This window comes from Opisthorchis viverrini, assembly GCF_000715545.1.
Source record: "Opisthorchis viverrini unplaced genomic scaffold opera_v5_163, whole genome shotgun sequence".
Lineage (NCBI taxonomy): Eukaryota > Metazoa > Platyhelminthes > Trematoda > Opisthorchiida > Opisthorchiidae > Opisthorchis > Opisthorchis viverrini.
In genome coordinates, this window is record NW_008751821.1 from 147,494 (window position 1) to 165,283 (window position 17,790).

Below are 17,790 nucleotides of genomic sequence, written 5' to 3' on the forward strand. Positions count from 1 at the left end.
ACTTCCAAGACATACCAACCGGCACTATCCCTCCATATAATTGCGAGAGAGAGCTGGGCACCCCCGTTTAGCATAAACTCGATTAACGGTGTGATAATCAGGATTTCGATCAGCTACGAACTCAAACTTTAAGTTTAGGGAGTCGAGGAGTTTACTTATGCGTGGAACCATCTACCACGTGAATTACCGAATTTCAGGCAGGTTCACGATATCCACTGAACCGTTCAGTTTACACCGCCGGGGGCAAACTAACTATTCTTTCATGTCAACTGACTTGCGCTTGAATGCTTGTCGTGCACACTTTTACCAACGACCGTCAGTAGGTGCTTATCAGGCCTCTGTGAACGCTTTTAGACAGATTCATTCAACAGGCGAGAACTGCCGAGACAATTGCCATATGAATGACGCCGCTTATCCTTTGGTTACTTAAAGGTGACCAGCTGGGAGTTTCACCCGTATGTATGTCTCATCCGTGCTTTGATCGTTCTTTGAAGCGCACAGACAGCCTGTCAGAATGCACCTTCTTCGGAGGTTCGTAAAACATTCCTCACATGCCCGTCAAACCAGTCCGATTTTCAGTTATTTCGAGCGGTCCACCACCTAGGTCAGAGTTCAATTACGTTGACCTTGTTTCAGGTCTCACTTTCCTTAGCCACTCACCGTCAGTGGATCACAAAAGTGCATTTTGAAATAAATTTAACACAACGGTCACTTCGCACGAACCCGACATATGCCTATAATAAATCGGTGAAATACATGGATTTGTAAGCTGTGTGCTAACAAGATGCTCGTCTGAATCGTAGATGAATCTCTTGTTATAATACCATTGGAAAAGTTTTCAGAAACCCTAAAGGCAATGTAATATGTCAAGAAAATGTCCCTTAAGTGTTTCTCGTGGCGTGCGACACGCTAATTCACTCCAAGGAAATCAATGACATCGGTCATTATCTGTCGTTCTTAATGTCTCTGATTTCAGCAGGCAGAAGAAATGAAATGCTTTACTCCCTTATAATGTCATTGGATGATTTCAGTGATAAGTTGTAAGACCATTCCGATCTCATCTATTATCGTTTATTTTTGAACATCTAGGTCACAAATATGAAAAGTAAATGCAAGCGATGGATGTGGAAGGGTTACAGAAAAATATTAGATAAAAAGAGAGAAGCGTTCCATTCGAAGTCGTGCTTCCAAGACTTCCAGTCAGCCAAAATGAATACAAACATATTTAGGAATGTTTGTTATGGCAATACGCGTGTGAAGACCAATAACTGAAGAAAGGACAAGCAATGCTAAATGCCTTTCAAGGCACGGTAAGCGCTAGTCCAGTGAAGACTCGCACATCAGGCACAAAGTTTCCGTCATACTGGACCTGGTGTGGGAATCAGTGGCAAGAATATACACTCAACGCCATGCAACACGATTAAAATTGCCGTAAGTACGCAGAGAGCCCACAATGGCATGCAACGCAAGTCACAGACTGTGACCTTGGGAAGTCCCTATCCAGTAACAGCCTTAGATGATCCCTCGATAAGAAATAATCATCGGTCGGTGAACCGAAAATTCGATATCACATTCGATTGCACGTAGGGCTGAAATTATGGCGCATCTTCGTATCTCAAAGTATATACAAACAAATCTCGGCGTACCTACAATGAACTGCGCATTTTTTCACTTCTGCCTCAGAGATGCGTCGTTTGTTCCGTCCAATTATCAGCTTACCCTACTGGATTGCCTTCACGCCGTCAGCAAGGTAAGTTAACGAAGTTCTGGTATAAACAACCTCCATCCACTTGTTCGGGGTAGCTCTTCTTAACACCTCTTTTAAAACCTCACACTTGGACTGCATGTTGATGTCGTCACACTCGCTGGTTAATACAGGTGGACACAACCGCACTCACCACTTGTGAGTTTCCCGAATGTTCATATTCGTAAGGTGGCGCTTCAAGCATTACCTTGGGTATTACTGTCAATAGGTCAAGTCGTAAGTGAAGCCTACAGTCCGAAAACTGTGTCAAAATTCAAGGCACTCTGTTTGCGTCCGTTCTTCGCCGTATTTTTCTTCCAGTTCCTGCCGAACACCTCAGTGATAACAGTGGGTATAAGCTGTATGTAGGACATGTTACTTTGTTCAAAGTGAAACACTTGTACTACGGGTAGTCAAAACCACAAAGTTGGTCATTATCCCATAATACATCTTATCCTGATGAGAATCTCTCAAGGATCGCCAAGATACTTTTCTTTGGACGTGTTGTGTACTTTCGTTATAAAAGGTACGTCGGTCAAAATTAAAGATGTATCTCATCGTGCTATGATTTCATGTTGGTTAGGACCGGGCATAATTGTGACCTTCCGGACTGCTGCAGAAGAGGAATATTTTTGAAAATCATGATCTTCGCGATTTCCATTGCATGGCAGCACTTATATTGGACGCTCGGGGCGAACTTTACTCTAGATAAACTGTGTGGACGATACTGAAATCAACTGCTGCATTTCAGAAATGGAGGTTTTTGTTTGCATGTGTACGAAGCATATCAATATTAGGTGAGATTGTAGGATGACAAAGGAGTTTCCGATGTTCCTTTGAGGGTTTTTGTTTCAGTATTGAAACCAGCGTGAAGTTATTTTGTTTCACCTGATTGTTGACTCGCTGAGTAGTTTCGTCCATGAAGGTGCTTGAATTTCCACATCATTCGATGATCAGTAGTGGTCGGTATCGGAAGTTTTGCAAATTCACATCACAGCAAACTTTACACTTGCATCCCTTTATTCTCGGACAATTGTCACTGGATGCCCAGATATTCATTTCAGTAAACTTGGTTCGTTTCTTCAAGATCGACGCGTGGTCCTAGTGATGGTTGAAACAGGTGTGCCGTATTGTTTGACCAGTTGTTTATTTCTTGTAATTCTGCTTGCGTTTATAGAATTTCCATGGAATAATTGGTGGGACCTATCACCTGTTTGTGTGATTTTGTCATCCAGAGATGCTGTAGCAAGACCCCTAAGGGTGGCAACTGGTGACCATTCTTCAAGAGTCGGCCGTATCGAATCAATCGATACCGATAATTTGAGTGGGTCTCCGATTCACAACATCCGTCGTACACAGGTACATAATATGCTACTGGAATAATCAAGTGGCGTTGATTTTGACTGTGTGTATCTGTCTTTCCCTCAAATAACTGTCACTTCTACATGGGTTTTACAAACTGATAGAATCGTCAACAGCGTGCGGTGTCAACAATACGAGATTCGTTTAGGTATTATATTAAATGGGATAAACGGTCCGATATTTTCCTTTAGTCCCGGGGATAGGCGCTTCATTACTTGAGACTTCTTTCTCTTGACATGGTTTGTTCCCTGGTTTAGTTACAAACGTTTCATCACCAATCGGATATCCATTAGTGCGTCCCTAAGGAGCGTAGCGCAGCGGTGCTCCTCATTTGAAATGGCCAACGACGTATGCGTCCGTAATTTTTATTCACTGTATCCTGTTTTCTTAAGTTGCATGACACTGATCGTTAAAGCATTCCGTGGAAATGCGGCAATGCAAAGGTTCTGACTTTCCGTGTGAATAGGCCACTCTCTAACAGTTTGAAAAACCCCAATGGTTACATTTAGTTCCGGTTTTAAGCAGTGTGAAGCAGACATTCTTCCCTAGTCCTTAGGCACTTCGCTTTTTTCATGACACATTTTCATGATAAAATCACGCAAAGTGCGAAATTCACAAGACAAGTATTTTTGGTGGTCCCTGTCTGTCATCATGGTGAGTTTGTGAGATGGGTTCAGACGAGTTTGACCAGCTTCTACAGGCGTTTCACTTCTATCATTTACTCGTTCACTTCTTCCTCTTTCTCCACCTTGGCCTACAATACGTTTTATCTTCATGTTTTAGGCCGTGGAACACAAGTTCTTGGATTTGTCGACGTTCAATCTTGCGGAATACGAATACTATGAGGTGACTTGGTCTTTCAATGACTAACGCAACATTTTTTCAACTATTTCTAGCAAGTGGAAAACGGTGACCTAAACTGGATAGTGCCAGGAAAATTTATTGCATTCTGTGGACCTCACGCACAGAGCAAAATAGAAAATGGTGAGTTGCCTCAATGTAACGACTGGGGCCACTAATGATTCATGTGTATTTCTTGTGAATGAAGGCCTATTTCTGTTACTAATTTTGCTCTGAGTCTACCGTAACATAATTAGCACTGAATAATCAGATTTTACATGCAGCTGATCATTCTTCCACGAGAACTTTTTCACATATGAGCCCAGTTAGTCAACACATGCTATGCTTGAACTCACAAAGTTGACGATTCCTGTCATCCGCAAAACTTGAATGACATTTCTTGCTTTCAGTAATGATGCAACTAACTGAGCGTTCATTTGTAGTCAAGCTGATAGACGGAGCTCGAGAAAGCTCAGTGTTTAAGACGCCAGCTTACGGACCGGAAGGTCCGTGGTTCGAATCCAACATCAGCATCTCGACTTCCCCTGTCTAGGCTTGGACAACCTAGCAGTATCCCAGCCCTCGTTCCTCCTTCCGTCGGCATGACAGCTACACACCGAAATGATGATGGATGATTGGATGATGATGATTGGATGAACTAGAAAAACTCCGCCGGATTTTGTGTGATGAAGACAGCCTTTTGAAGGCAGGCATTTTAGCTTGACTGCCCTACTTCGTTGATGAGTGAACTGGGTTTGTGGTTAATCTCATGTGATATAAAACTGCAGCTATTTATTTATTCGGAGGCTCTTACATGACCCTCTGATTATTTATCTTTGTTCTCGACTGGTTTACCGAATTCGGCGCTTAGCTTGAAAACGTTTTATCATTGTTTGCAGAGTCCGCTTCATAGTGTTCAGTGGGCTTATGTAGATGTTTTCACAGTATCCATTATGCCTCTGATGGGAAAAAGAATGCTGATAGCCCAAGTTGTTCAGTCGGTGGTCAACCTGTCCGTTCAGCTTGATACTTCCGCTGCACAGCTCCTCTGAGCTTCACAACGCTGTTCATGTCTCAGCGATTGGTGGCGATACGTTTGCAGAAAGATTGCCAAGTTCGGGTAGCGATTCGATCATTTAAAATTCAGCATCTTCGACGTGATAGCGAAGTGGAATTACGGGTTTTTGTCGCATACCAGTCCATATTCACTTTGTTCAGGCAACGGGTCTTTGGCGAAGCACAGGGTATCGCACTCAAAGAATGCATTCAGTATGCAGGAAAAGGCCGTTGGACCATGTGTTATGCATGTTGAGTTACCGCCTGTCAAGAGAAGTGTTTTTTTCTTGCCTAATTTTGATTGGTGGAAACCTAGAGTTGGGTAGAATTTGACATGACTGATACAAATGAACGATGATATAGAAAGTTCTGGTGTTGTTATTGCTTTTGGCCTTCCATGATGGGGTCCCCATGGCCCTCCTTATGCTTGTTTAGTGATACTGAATGATACGGCGGCTCACCTGATGACAGTAGTATTCGGGTTGTCAGTTTTCACACCGACTGTCTGAGTGGACGTTGGAAGTGCAGGCACTTTTGTGGTCCCCATCCCTGTCCGATTTTTGTTCTTTTCATTATAAGGCTCTATTCAATTAAATCGACATAGTTTTACGGCAGCAAAGCAATAGTTTTCTCCTCTGGTGTTGCTGTCAACGATGGGAATGGCGATGCTTCTCGTTATGGCCTTCCTTGCGTATTCTTAGTTCATGAAAAATAATTTTCTGTTGCTTGTGTTGTTTGGTCTATTCAATAACTCTGATGTATTGTAAAGTAGACGTTCTCTGCTTTTGTCAATTGTTACCTTTCGTTCATAGGATATTCTCATTGGTCTACTGGCTACATCTTGTGTATTAGTGAGCTAATCGCTTGTGTTTGTACAACATAAAATTTCAAGCAAATAACATCACTCGTGCCTTTCATATACGAAGGCGTTCAGATACTGAAGATAGAGCATATGCTGTGCTAGTGAGGTGCATGCTTTGTTCATGTACAGCTTCCTTCGAATGCGCGTTTACTGGCACCGAGTAGAAATTCAGAGGTAGTTAAGCTCGGCCTAGCTCAAATAAAGTAATAGGAATATTCGAGGTGAAGCCGAATCACCGGTCAGGAGATAGCAGCTCAACTTTTCACTTTATACTTATTCAAGACCCTCGGTTGGACGGTCAATTATGGTTGAACTCGCCACCTTTCGCGGTTGACGGAGCATTTTGCAGGGCTGTTGTAGTCTCCACATTTCTACAGGTAGCCAACCAATTATTTTGAATTTATCAACTAGAAATAAATGGATCGCACTAATTGGTACTTCATTTTCTTCTCGGGGCGTTAATCCTTTGGTCATCAGTCCAACAATTCTCCACTCTACATGAACCAGATGTGTTCCCCATTATTTGATGAACAACATACATTCGTACTAACCACAGAACCTTAGTAGTTTTAATGTTGATGTAGTAATCCCACCCGTCCTCGAACGGCTAATTTTATGAATGTAGATACCGGCGCTCTAGTTTCTTGCATATACAGCAAACACCCGACATCCTGTAGGCTATCTGGCACACAATAACTGGCACTACTATTGTAAGTATCCTCTGTTTGATCTCCCGTTCATCCAGCCAAACCTGTTCGGCCTTGCGAAGGAAGGTCAACACATTTGCCCACTCTGTCAGTTTGTAACCATTTTGTTTTGCGTTGCATTCCTTTGCGTTTTTTGACGTCATTCCGGCAATGCTTTTCTTGTGCTTTAACTCTCAAATCTGCTACTCCAGACGACGACCATTCTTCATGTAGCCCGAGCTTACAATCAGATTTCGATAGAATCACTTATCATTAGGGAGACCACCTCCGCTAGTTCACTGATTAAAGCTGCTTTTGCGCTGCAGTTCAATCCCTAATTTCGTTCCTCGTACCCCTGTGTTCCTATCTATCTTCAAACTGCAGGCATAGTCGCACTCATATCTGTGTGTTGTCTTTCTTCAAGAGAGCTACACAATTTGTAAAGTTGATCAACTGCAAATTTTCACATATTCCCCTTTTTTCGGATCAGCCGATAGCCTCAACTCGTTCTGCGATTGATTGGCGATCCCATGGATTGGTTGTCGGTGAATTGAGCAGGCACCCTCTATCATTAAGGACAATGGTGTTTACCTGAGAGTGTCGCCAGTTGTTCACAAATCTCTCCAGATTTTGTGATAGATCGATTCTACTCAAGTTGATTTCATGACTAGTATTGGCTGCACACATTTGTGTGCCGAATTTCCTCATCGTGCTAAGATGCCTACAAAATTGAACAAAGAACGATGATTCTGACAGCCTCCTGTGTTCTATAATCGGTAATCAGTTTCATTGCCTGGTGCGATGTACGCGGCCCTTTTCTGTGAACCTCATTCTATGAGCGCATTTGCAGTTAAAGCCCTTGGGAAATACCGAACGTTTAGGCACGAAGCACTCACGTTCCTGAGATAATTTGTTTTATAATTTGCAGCAGAACTGAGGTGAACATCTGAAAACCCATCAGTGAGACTGCACTTTTGGTGCACGCCTGATCATTTGCTGTGATTTGAATATTTCAGCTTTCTGTTCATCTCGATCCGAAGGCGGTACGATTTCACTCCTGCACTAGACCGTCACGTGGCGAAATGCTAGGTTATCAGTGAACCATATGGCGAAAGAGTTTCAGTTGCGATTCCGTATCGGAAAGTCATTTGAACCAAAACGTGTCTCAGCTGATATCGCCTGCACTTTTTGCTACTGTTTGTCCACGTGTTCCACTCCCACTGCACTTTTAGCGACCGGTCTTTTTATTTGAGCTCCTAACTGGACGTAACAATTTTGATTAACTGTCACTAGATGGATTTCCAGCTACATCCATTTGTGATTAGGCCTGTGATCAGGTTACATTTAAGTGATTGTGCACTAATTAAGTACATTTTGAACATGTGGACTTGGCAGCAACTAATGACGCCAGAACACAAGGGACCGCCGCCTCCTTACTTGGTCGGCTGTTGAAGTGGTAAACTCTCTGGAGCGCGAGATACCTCAGTGGTAAAGGCGCGAAACCGCTGACCGGATGGTTTGCGTTTCGAACCCAACCCTGGCTACCCAATTGCTTCTATCTTGACTAGGACAATCTGGCGGTATTGCGGACCTCGTTCTTTCTTAGAGTTGTGCCGCAGCTGGGCATTTAATGGGCGCCGCATCTGAACGAATGATTGATTCCTGTGGCAGTTCATAAAGGGAAGACCTCGTGGCCACGCAGTGAACCGACTGAAATCAGACTAATAGGTGATAACAAAACTTTCCTTATTATTTATTCTAAATCGTTCATGTTTATTTACGACGGCAATCATCAGCCCATAGCACCAATAGTTCAGCAACCTTCAGGGCGTGATTGGGTTGCCAAAGGTCACTTTAGTTTATTGTTCAGAACGCCAACGGAAACGGATCAGGCCAAATCAGATGCACCAGTTTATTCGGAAAATCGTCCTCAAGACATTTTCGCCCAAGTCGAAGACTTGCTTGGGCTTTGGGTGGTTCAGAAGCGTAAACACGGCCGGTTATCCATTCCGCAGAGTATACTGGGTGTACATAAGCTTCACTGCTGGATGGATTTCAGAAAAATCACCTGGTGATATTCTTCCAGAATAGTGTCTTTAGACGTGCCCTTGACAGGGTTAGTGCCGCAATTTAGAGTTTCTGCAGAAGTACTGTCTCCTAACAATTCTTTCGTTTGTAAATGTTATGTACTGCCACGGGACAATTTCTACCGCAACGACGGGCGAAACTTACGACGTCTGAAGCTGTATGAGAGTCGTTTGTGTGGTAACTAACCACAGAACTAGGCTGATTCGGATGAGATCTGAGATGCGTTGACCGAATAGACCTATAGTTCGTTTGCGAGGAGAGCTATTACAATCTAAAATTTACGTGACAGAAAAAATTACAGACGCTCCTTCTTGTTAAGTTAACTTGCGATGAGCGCTGGTTTCGCGTTTGCTTTTTTGCATCAGACACCACCGTCAAATACCATAGCAACTCACGTTAGGTTCATTCTTCTGCTATCTTTCATTTCTGCCATGTAGTCCGTCCTCATATTTTAAGGTTTTGTTTTGAGGTTGAGTTGGGCGGGGGGGTTGACAACCAACTGAATGATCAGTAGTTGGCTACCCCAAACCATCGATTTGCCTCTTGATTTGAAATCACCGTGTTTTTAGGCCTGATAAACGAAAGTCATCGACGACTTGTACAATTCTGTTTTATCAGAGTACTCCATTAAGAAGACAGCCATATTGCCATAGGACACAAACTGGATGATTAATATACTTAAATGAAACTGTGAAAGACAGATATGTGGATTTGAACCAAGCCCATTGATCTAGTTGTCCGTTGGAAACTTTGGAGTAGCTGGTTTCAAACGTGTGCAAGTTAGTGCATAAAAGTTCGTCACCTATATATTAGATTTGTATCAAGCTGCCAGTCGAATAAGGATATTTCATTCGATGTACTTCAACATTACTTATCCGGTGTTCCGGTGTTTCCCAGACTCGGGAAATGCTCCGAAAACATCTATGTTCAAACAGTGAAAGTCTTTTAACGTCCTCGGCGCACAGTGACCAGCTTTCTGACCTGTATAATAATATGGAGCACACCGCAGCACTCGACCCATAACCGATGAGCTGATGTCACACCTGCGCCACAGGTGATACGGGTGCACGAAATCTATGCTTCCCAAGCACTCTTCGAAATCTGTGATTCGCCGATGTTGTACGCGGGTTACTATTCCCTTGGATACAGTTAACGGTTTACTTGGTACGGTTAGGGGAAAATATCGCATCACGTTTTGTGAAACCTGTTGACTGAACCGTTTGGAGATTCCTTCTTCTTGTCTCTTGATCTGTACCCAGCATCGATCTTTCGCATTTGTCCGCGACTGTGTAAACTCACCTTGCGCTGTTGTTAGGCATAGGTTAATGTGAAGACCTGGAATAGATTTAGAGACAGATGCCCAGTTATGTACTAAGAATGACTCGCCTTCGTTAGTAAGTTATCCCCTGCTTTTTTTCAAAGAAGTGGCGATAGGCCAACATTAGGATTTGGTATACCTCTGTATTATATATATCACTAACAAATAAATAAGAATGACATTTCCATTACACAACATACGTGTCTGTCCAGTGTTTGCGTCTGGGTTGTGAAATCATGTAGCTTCAAGTCGGCTGTTTTGTGGTTAGATTGCCGCACTCCACCATATTATTTCCATAGTCTCGAAGATTATTCTGAAGTAGTAGTTCATTATCCGCTTCCGTATCAACTTCACTGGATTCCTGCCGTATCCGTAAATAAACAGTCGTCACTGCATCGGAGCTTCGAGGGCTTAGGTGATCGTTTGTTCGAGCATTACCGAAACTAACCAATACATGTCTGCACTGCTATGACTCATCAGGTCAGGTGCATTTGTAGCCTGGGTTGTGCAGAAATCCATGGTGAATCTGACTGACGACATTGGTTAAGGATCCAATTTTTTTCCTGTATCCTGTTCAACTGACCGGTCCGAATTCAACCAAAATCAAATCATCAAATCTATTCCAACAGGGTAGGTAAAACGTGCACGTACCAACTGGTGACATCATCGCCCGTAATAAGGTAATAAGGTGTGTATGTGTACTGAGAAGAGGTAGTGCTGAACTACTTCATCTCTGTTTACCTTTACAACGCGGCATCAGATTGGTCGAAGAGAATGCACACATTCCAGCCGGTATTGTGTTGCGAGTGTGAATCGGCTGATTTGTGTCAGTGCTCATTTGCAGTTATTGGCCGAAACCACAATGCGTCTACCGAAGTAGTGGCAGATGAAAGTCACTGCGATGAATAACATAAGCGTTATTTCTATAGCATAACACGACCATGCACTCTGAATCATGCGGTCTGTGGCGGAATAAACCGGATTTGGGTGATGAATGACGCCTGACCAGTGAGTGATGACGTAACGAAGTTAACGATAGAAAACCGTTCGTTCAAGCACCTCGGTGGCCAGATGTGAAGTGATCTTGATAACAAGGGGCGGCATGACGAGTGATTACTGACTGCCCCTTCATACTTGGTTTACAAAATAACCAATTTTCAACATTTTCTAATATGTTTTTTGGTCTGCCAAGTGGATGACTTAGATCTCTGAGAAACACCTTGGTCTCAACGCTTAATCACGCTTATTCGCATTCTTTTTGCTACATTTGCACCATTCACAGTGTTTAAAGCGTTCTTGTTTAGCTCAACAAACTTTCGGTAACATCCATCCGGTGGCTTGTAACTTTGTTTTTCAAAGTGCAGAGCTTCGACTAAGACGAAGACTGACGTATAAAATAGCGGAAAATGAAATGCTACGGACATAGGCGCTGATTGTTTGATTGCTCATGAGAACTGCTGAAAACATCAGATGTTTTTTTGGATTTGGATATCAGATTACATTTCATGTTTCAGACAAAGCAAAGGGAGCCCAAATTCTAATCCGTCTGAGTAGAGCAGAGCAAATCGTATGGGCTTATATTGATTGCCCACTACTCTAGAATGATTCATTGAAAGATTCTGGATCACGTCTTTCGTTTGACTTGGCCACGAGCATTTCGCTTATGCACTCTTCCACTTCCTGGGGTTAACGTAATTGTGGATTGTTTGATCTGCAGTAGTGTCGCTTCCTGCTACACTAGTCACTGAATGTATGGCTGGTCGGTTTGCTGTTATGTGGTGTAGCTTTCCGCCCTAAGTGTATTTCAGGGCGTCGTGAAAGAACTCTGTCCCCATTTAACAGATGCGATTTCCAAACGGGTTTGGTAATCCGATAGAAAAAAATTGTGACACGCTACATATGTGTACTGAGAGTTTTCGATGAACAGAGTGACCCACGTTCATATCAAAGTATATTCTATCCACAAAAGCCATTTTAACCTATAGGAGCCATGCTGATCTTCTGATCCTCACTCCCCCACCGTTCAAACATTCCGGTGCGAAACGAACGTAGTAATCGCTCTTCACTCTGCAGCGTTTGTTCTTTCAACAGTAATGTCAACTCATTCAACCACCTCCGATCAGCTCACCATCCGTACTGTTCTTGACAAAGACCAGAATATCACTTGCCCTTAAGTTTCAGCCTATTGTTTTCATCATAGCTTTCGTTTCAAGCGTGAGACTTTTGCTTACCCCAATTCCTTTCTCTCTCTCGCTGTCGACCAAACCTGGCACTCGCATATCAGGTTTTCAATTGATACATTTTAAATGCAGTCTCCTAAAAGTGAACTCATTTTTGTTGTGCTCATTAGTCGTCAGTGTGAATGATTCATCTCCTTCCACTGAATACGAATTGCGAAGCCATTCTCAGTGAGAAGCCACTATTGAGGTGTGTAGTGTATGCTATTTCAATGTGTACAACACCACTTGGCATGCCCATTCGACGCATGCCGACTCAGAAAGCCCTGAGGAAGCGTTTTTCGCAATCCACACATCTTTTCTCCAGTCTGACTTTTTTCACTGTGAATTCGTAACTCCGATGGCTGCCCTCCGCGGACGCTACCCATCCTGACTAGTCTTTTCGGGCTGCAAACATGGGCTGTACTGTAGGCGAACGTATCCATCTGTACAGGATAATACAAACACCTGTCGAAAGTCGCTGGCAGAAGACCGTTGTGTGGAAAGTCAGAATACTCCCTTCCCAGTCGCGCAGCAGAATTTCACGTTTTGAAGCTCCAAAGCGAAATCAAATTTAATTTCCATAGCATTGACTGAAGCCGAAGAAGGGCGTCGCGCAGCAGAATTTCACGTTTTGAAGCTCTAAAGCGAAATCAAATTTAATTTGACTGAAGCCGAAGAAGGGCAATCTCATCCCCATGTTCATTATCTTCAAGCATGTCACCCAGATGAGGCCTTACTCGCACTTATTTGGAGCCTTTTACATCATATCGTTAATCAAGAGGTTGAAAGATCAGATGTGTGCCAACTTTGAAGATGCTTCATTGATGCAGGGAATGTCATAGATTACTACTTCCCTCCATGAAGCAGGAAATAGTAAACTGGATGTACACGACATCTACTCAACACTCATTCACTGCTGTTGCTCTTTTCGTGTTACCCTGCGACATCGACTAGTTTGAACTGAAGGTATTTTCACCGCTCACAATGTTCCAGTGGTGCGATCACAATTTATGGTGCAGCACTTTCATCAACCATCCAGCCACTTATTCCCGAAGTCTGCAGAGTAAGTCATCCTTTGCCTCCGTGTGATCTGCTACCGCTACCGGTAGCCTTGGCAACCGTAGCACGACAACGACAAGGCTCGAGACTCAGCCCGGGGCTTGTGAAAACCATAGAAGTGCATTGGGGCCCATTGTTGCCCTCATTCCAAGCCAAGCCAAAACGATCATCATATCGGACATTGACTTATTCGTAGGTTGAGCGGGAGCGTTTAACGGAGCTGGGTGTACTTTTGAGATCGATTACCCAGGTCCACCAGGCTTCTGGTTTTGCTGTCCCCCTGCATCCACGATCATGAACGCTGATTACCTCAGTGACTTGACCACATGACCATTTTGATTATGCCCCGTCCGTCACGTGACACAGGTACAGAATGCCTGAACGTGTGCTTAAGCCCGCAAAACACGAGCATTTTGCTCTGTCGTGGAACACCTTACGGGTACGTGGCGTTGATCAAAACATGTATGATCGGTGCAAAATAAACGATCTCAGACAAAACTCAGTTTCATATGTTTGTGTGTGACACGTGATCGTGTGTGTGAATCCAATGATTGTGAGTGCGGCTTACAAGGGTATCCGAGCCAATAAACCTAAATGGGACGCTTCGGTAGTTCACGTAATCATGCTAGATCGTTTTTCGTCTGACAGATGCCCTCGTAGCCAAATTTAGGCCGTCTCGACTGAGTGACAACGCAGGCATCACGATAACGGGGTTCCGATTGAAGCGCCTACCCTGGTGCAGCACAGCTGAGCTTCCTCCGCATTGGTTTCACCAATTGTTCCGGCAATTTTCCGGTTTTTATTCTCACTCCGGTAGGTTCACCTAACTCTGTCCTTGTACCTAGACACATTCCAATGAGTAACGTAACCACCGTTCAGAAAAAGCTGCAGATTTTTGCGGAAACGAGTCCATGAAATACCGCACAGAGTTCCACAGCAAGTTATTTGGGTGTGTTCCATAACATAACTCGAAGAACGCCACTCGAGGAGCGTGACCACGTGATGTGGATCTCGTAACTGAAGGAGTGCCGCTGTATCGTGCCCAGGTGCAAGTTAATCACACTGCTGATCAGCCGCTTGTGGTCAAACGTTTCAGTTTTCAAACCACCAGCTCGAAGATCGCGGAGAGACAAATGAGATATCTGAGAAAAGATGTATCGGCATTTCTTAACGACTTTCTGGAACTATCACGCGGCTTTGATACGAGTGTTTTCGGTGTTGACGGGACCTCTACGTTCTAACCTATCCTCATACTAAGTGTTCTAAACATCGACGTGCGCAACGGCCACAAATGCATTCCGCTCTTTTTGTACGATGACATACTTGGCGAAAAGCTCCCACGAGTGGTGGTCGGAAATTATACCGAATTTTGCTGTTTTCGGGTATTGATCTCTCTCAATTGCCGGTGAAATCTTGCCACTTCTTGCTCCTTTGTCAGTGGCAGTCCTGACACTAAGCAACAGACTACACACCCTTCAAAAATCACGAGGCATAATTTTTCAGCCACCGTTAACCATCATGGAACAGCTCCCAATTTTCTCACGGATTTTTGCTCCTTCTCAGGTGATTGCTCCCTTACTAGGAAGCATCAACGCTTGTCTCCAGTCCACATGACTCTCGTGATGCTGTTTTTTGGAACATTTTGAATATTCCATATATATTGCAAATCTACCGTACGAATCAATCAGCTAGCGTGGGCACCAAACGTCACCACAGATATTCGACATCCTTTGCGATGCAGTGCTACTTGCGCAACAGCCATGATATGCTGTTTGGCCGGTCTGTCTGTCCGAACTGACTACATCATACATAAGGCAGTGAACTCACGTCACAATGGGACTGGATTTGTCATTGGTCCACATGGATCAGTTGGCCGACATACTAGTCTCGCCTTTGACTTGATCCTTGTTTAGATAATGGCGCACCTTGCTAGTCTGGATGAGCGCAACATCCCTTGTGTTACGGATGAACCCATTTGCTTTGTGTACCGAGTACGTGTTGTTTGGCCCTAGCCAGATGGAGGCGCTGCTAACCTCTAATGACGATAACCTGGTGGCATCGGGGACAGACACGCAAGCCACAGTCAATTTTGTTACCGTACAAATCACTAACAATATTTCGGTAACTCATTTGGCCGATTATTCTTCCTGTAAGGTTCATGGAAAACGTAGATCGTCGTATCTCTAGTTCCTCGTCACTTCTGGTATGATAATACCTGGTGGGGCAGTTCAGCTCCGTCTATCTTCACAACAGCACTGCGATTCTCTTTGCCCAGCCTGTCCATTCGAAGTCAGCGTGAAATACGAAGGATAGTGCGGTGTGACATACAGCCGTACACTGATAAAACTGAATTGATTGGCTGGAGTTTCGTTTTTTTGTTCAGATTGCTCATTAATAGCGCACGGATTATCTATTTTTGGATGGTGACGAAACGTCAAATGCCAAACTCGGCGAACAGGTCAACAGCTACTTGATCAATTACCAAATTGCTGTCCTTTTGGTTCCCACCGTCTACTGTTTTATCTAATGTCAACATGCATCTCCGCCACACAGTTGGTTTTTGCTGATATTTGAGTCTGCTCAGCGGATGCAAGAACCCCTCTTTCGGCGGAGGATAGGGGGTTCGACAACATGTATGCAGGCACATTCTGCTGACACGTGAGCATACTCATAGTTATTAATTGTTTGGGAGTGCACGTTGACCGTTGTGACTAATTTCACTAGACCCTGTGGTCTGTTTCTGTAAACATTCAAAGATACCGGATATTTAGTTCGCTTGGTCGAGAAGACAGGAAATGCTTCATATCTGTAGTCTTTCTCAAGGGGATATGTCTCTTGTGGAAAATGGAGCACTCCCTGCAGGTATATCCTTGTGTAGGTAGTACTGTATTTGCAAATGAAGAGATAGACATTTGAGAATGAAGTGAAAATGGGTAGTGGAATATTTGGAACCGAAATAGCGGTTATCTATCCGTGCACCAACTGACGATCGTAGCATGTCCTTTTTGGAATTTTAATAAATTTTATGCTACTCATGTCTCACTCTGGAAATCATATCTTTCTTTATTGTCTATCCTTCGTTTGTCCTTTTTTGTATGTTCCATTGGGTGGCTACTTATCAGGAGCTTGAGTGTGATTCTAAACAGTAGGCCCTGTCAGAATGTCTCCTTTTTTGTTCAACTGGCCATCGGAATTCGACTCAGATGAATCAACTGTGACAACGAACTAGAAGGAACTATTTGAAAAGCGCTTCCCCCACTAACAACAGTTGGTTAATGCAAATGGAAGGTCCGTCGAAATATATACCGAACTGTCCAGAGTTAGTGGGTAAGGTCCACGACATGAAGTTTTCTGATCAATCCCCTCAGGTCCCATTCTCTAACAATAATATCATAATTTACGCTCCCTTGAGGACTGGGGAATTCGGTAACCGACTGACAATGGCTGGCAAATGAGCTCACTTTGTAATGGTACCAAATCCATGACAAACTGTTTACATCTTACGTGAAGCCGTTCGCTGGGAACAGAGTGGGCGGATTGATTCTGATGTGTGTTCCACAGCCAGACCAAATCAGGAGAAAGCTGGTAATGTGTTGGAATATTGGTAGCTCGGGTGCATCAGTCGGTAATTGATCACGTGGCTGTTGATCTGTTCGCCGAGCATGGCAATTGATCTGTAAACGTTTGGTCACCATTCGAGGAGACATCTTCGGCGCGCACTGAAAATGTGGCGAATCTGTTTTCTGCGTTGTCATCATGCTAGGGCAAGGTGGTGGCTTTTGATAGACTGTTTTCCCGTGAGCCTTATTTCTTCATGTTTACTTAGGATTCAACGGCTCGCGCGTAGTCGTTTATCTTCACTCTTTTTGTACGCGAAAATCTTTTGTGTTATCACTTCTATGCGAAGGGCTTTCAGTGTTCCATCCCATAATGTTATGCCGACTAGCCATCCCTCTTCCAACATTGACGTGCAATTAGTTCATCCACGGGAAAATGGCGCCAACGGATCCGAAAATATCCACCACAGGATACCTTAAGCGGGCAAAATATTTCTATGAACGCAACAATAAAAATAGGATAGTAAGCATGTACCTTCCTCCCATAGATGAAGTTTTTTATTGTTATCCAAAATGGCCATGCCTTTCTATCACAATTAAGAATGAGGTTTCATTTTACCGTCTACCATCATCCAAGGAAGACTTTGAGGAAACAGTAGAAGCAGAAAATATGCTGTTGCTGAGGCACGGCAGACTAAACCGAAGAGCTCGACTAAACAGAAAAGGTCGCTAGTAGCCAGTCTAGTATTTACAATTAAATCATGTTCTCTTTGACTGGTAAAATTATACGTTCTTTGGACTTCACTAAGCCGGTTGAATGGACAAGGTTACGTAAAAATAGTATAACCGTCGAGCTGCAGCGCGGTTGCGGTGCATAGCTGCCATCGAACCCGAACGGAACACCGCTGAGATACTGCCAGCTTGTCCGAGCCTAGACAGAAGCAGTCGGGATACCAGGGTCGGGTTCAGACCACGCATCCTGTGCCTCATACCTTGTAC

The 17,790-nt window shown here is 43.8% G+C and overlaps 2 protein-coding genes across 2 annotated transcripts in view; one reads left to right on the forward strand and one right to left on the reverse strand.

Annotated features, from left to right (window-relative positions):
- The window catches only part of T265_07269 (hypothetical protein), a gene marked incomplete at both ends in the record, with an annotated part of 64,515 nt that overhangs the window by 5,845 nt on the left and 40,880 nt on the right, over positions 1-17,790 (forward strand). Inside the window, 3 exons of the mRNA XM_009172747.1 lie at positions 1,684-1,750; positions 3,890-3,952; positions 4,003-4,090. Of these exons, the coding sequence (XP_009171011.1) occupies positions 1,684-1,750; positions 3,890-3,952; positions 4,003-4,090 (218 nt within the window). The remainder of the gene's footprint in view (positions 1-1,683; positions 1,751-3,889; positions 3,953-4,002; positions 4,091-17,790) is intronic.
- Positions 7,037-16,941, reverse strand: T265_07267 (hypothetical protein; the record flags this gene model as incomplete). Its single annotated transcript, XM_009172745.1, has 2 exons — positions 7,037-7,271; positions 16,739-16,941. The coding sequence occupies 2 exons, from the start codon at positions 16,939-16,941 to the stop codon at positions 7,037-7,039; spliced, it is 438 nt and encodes a 145-aa protein (XP_009171009.1).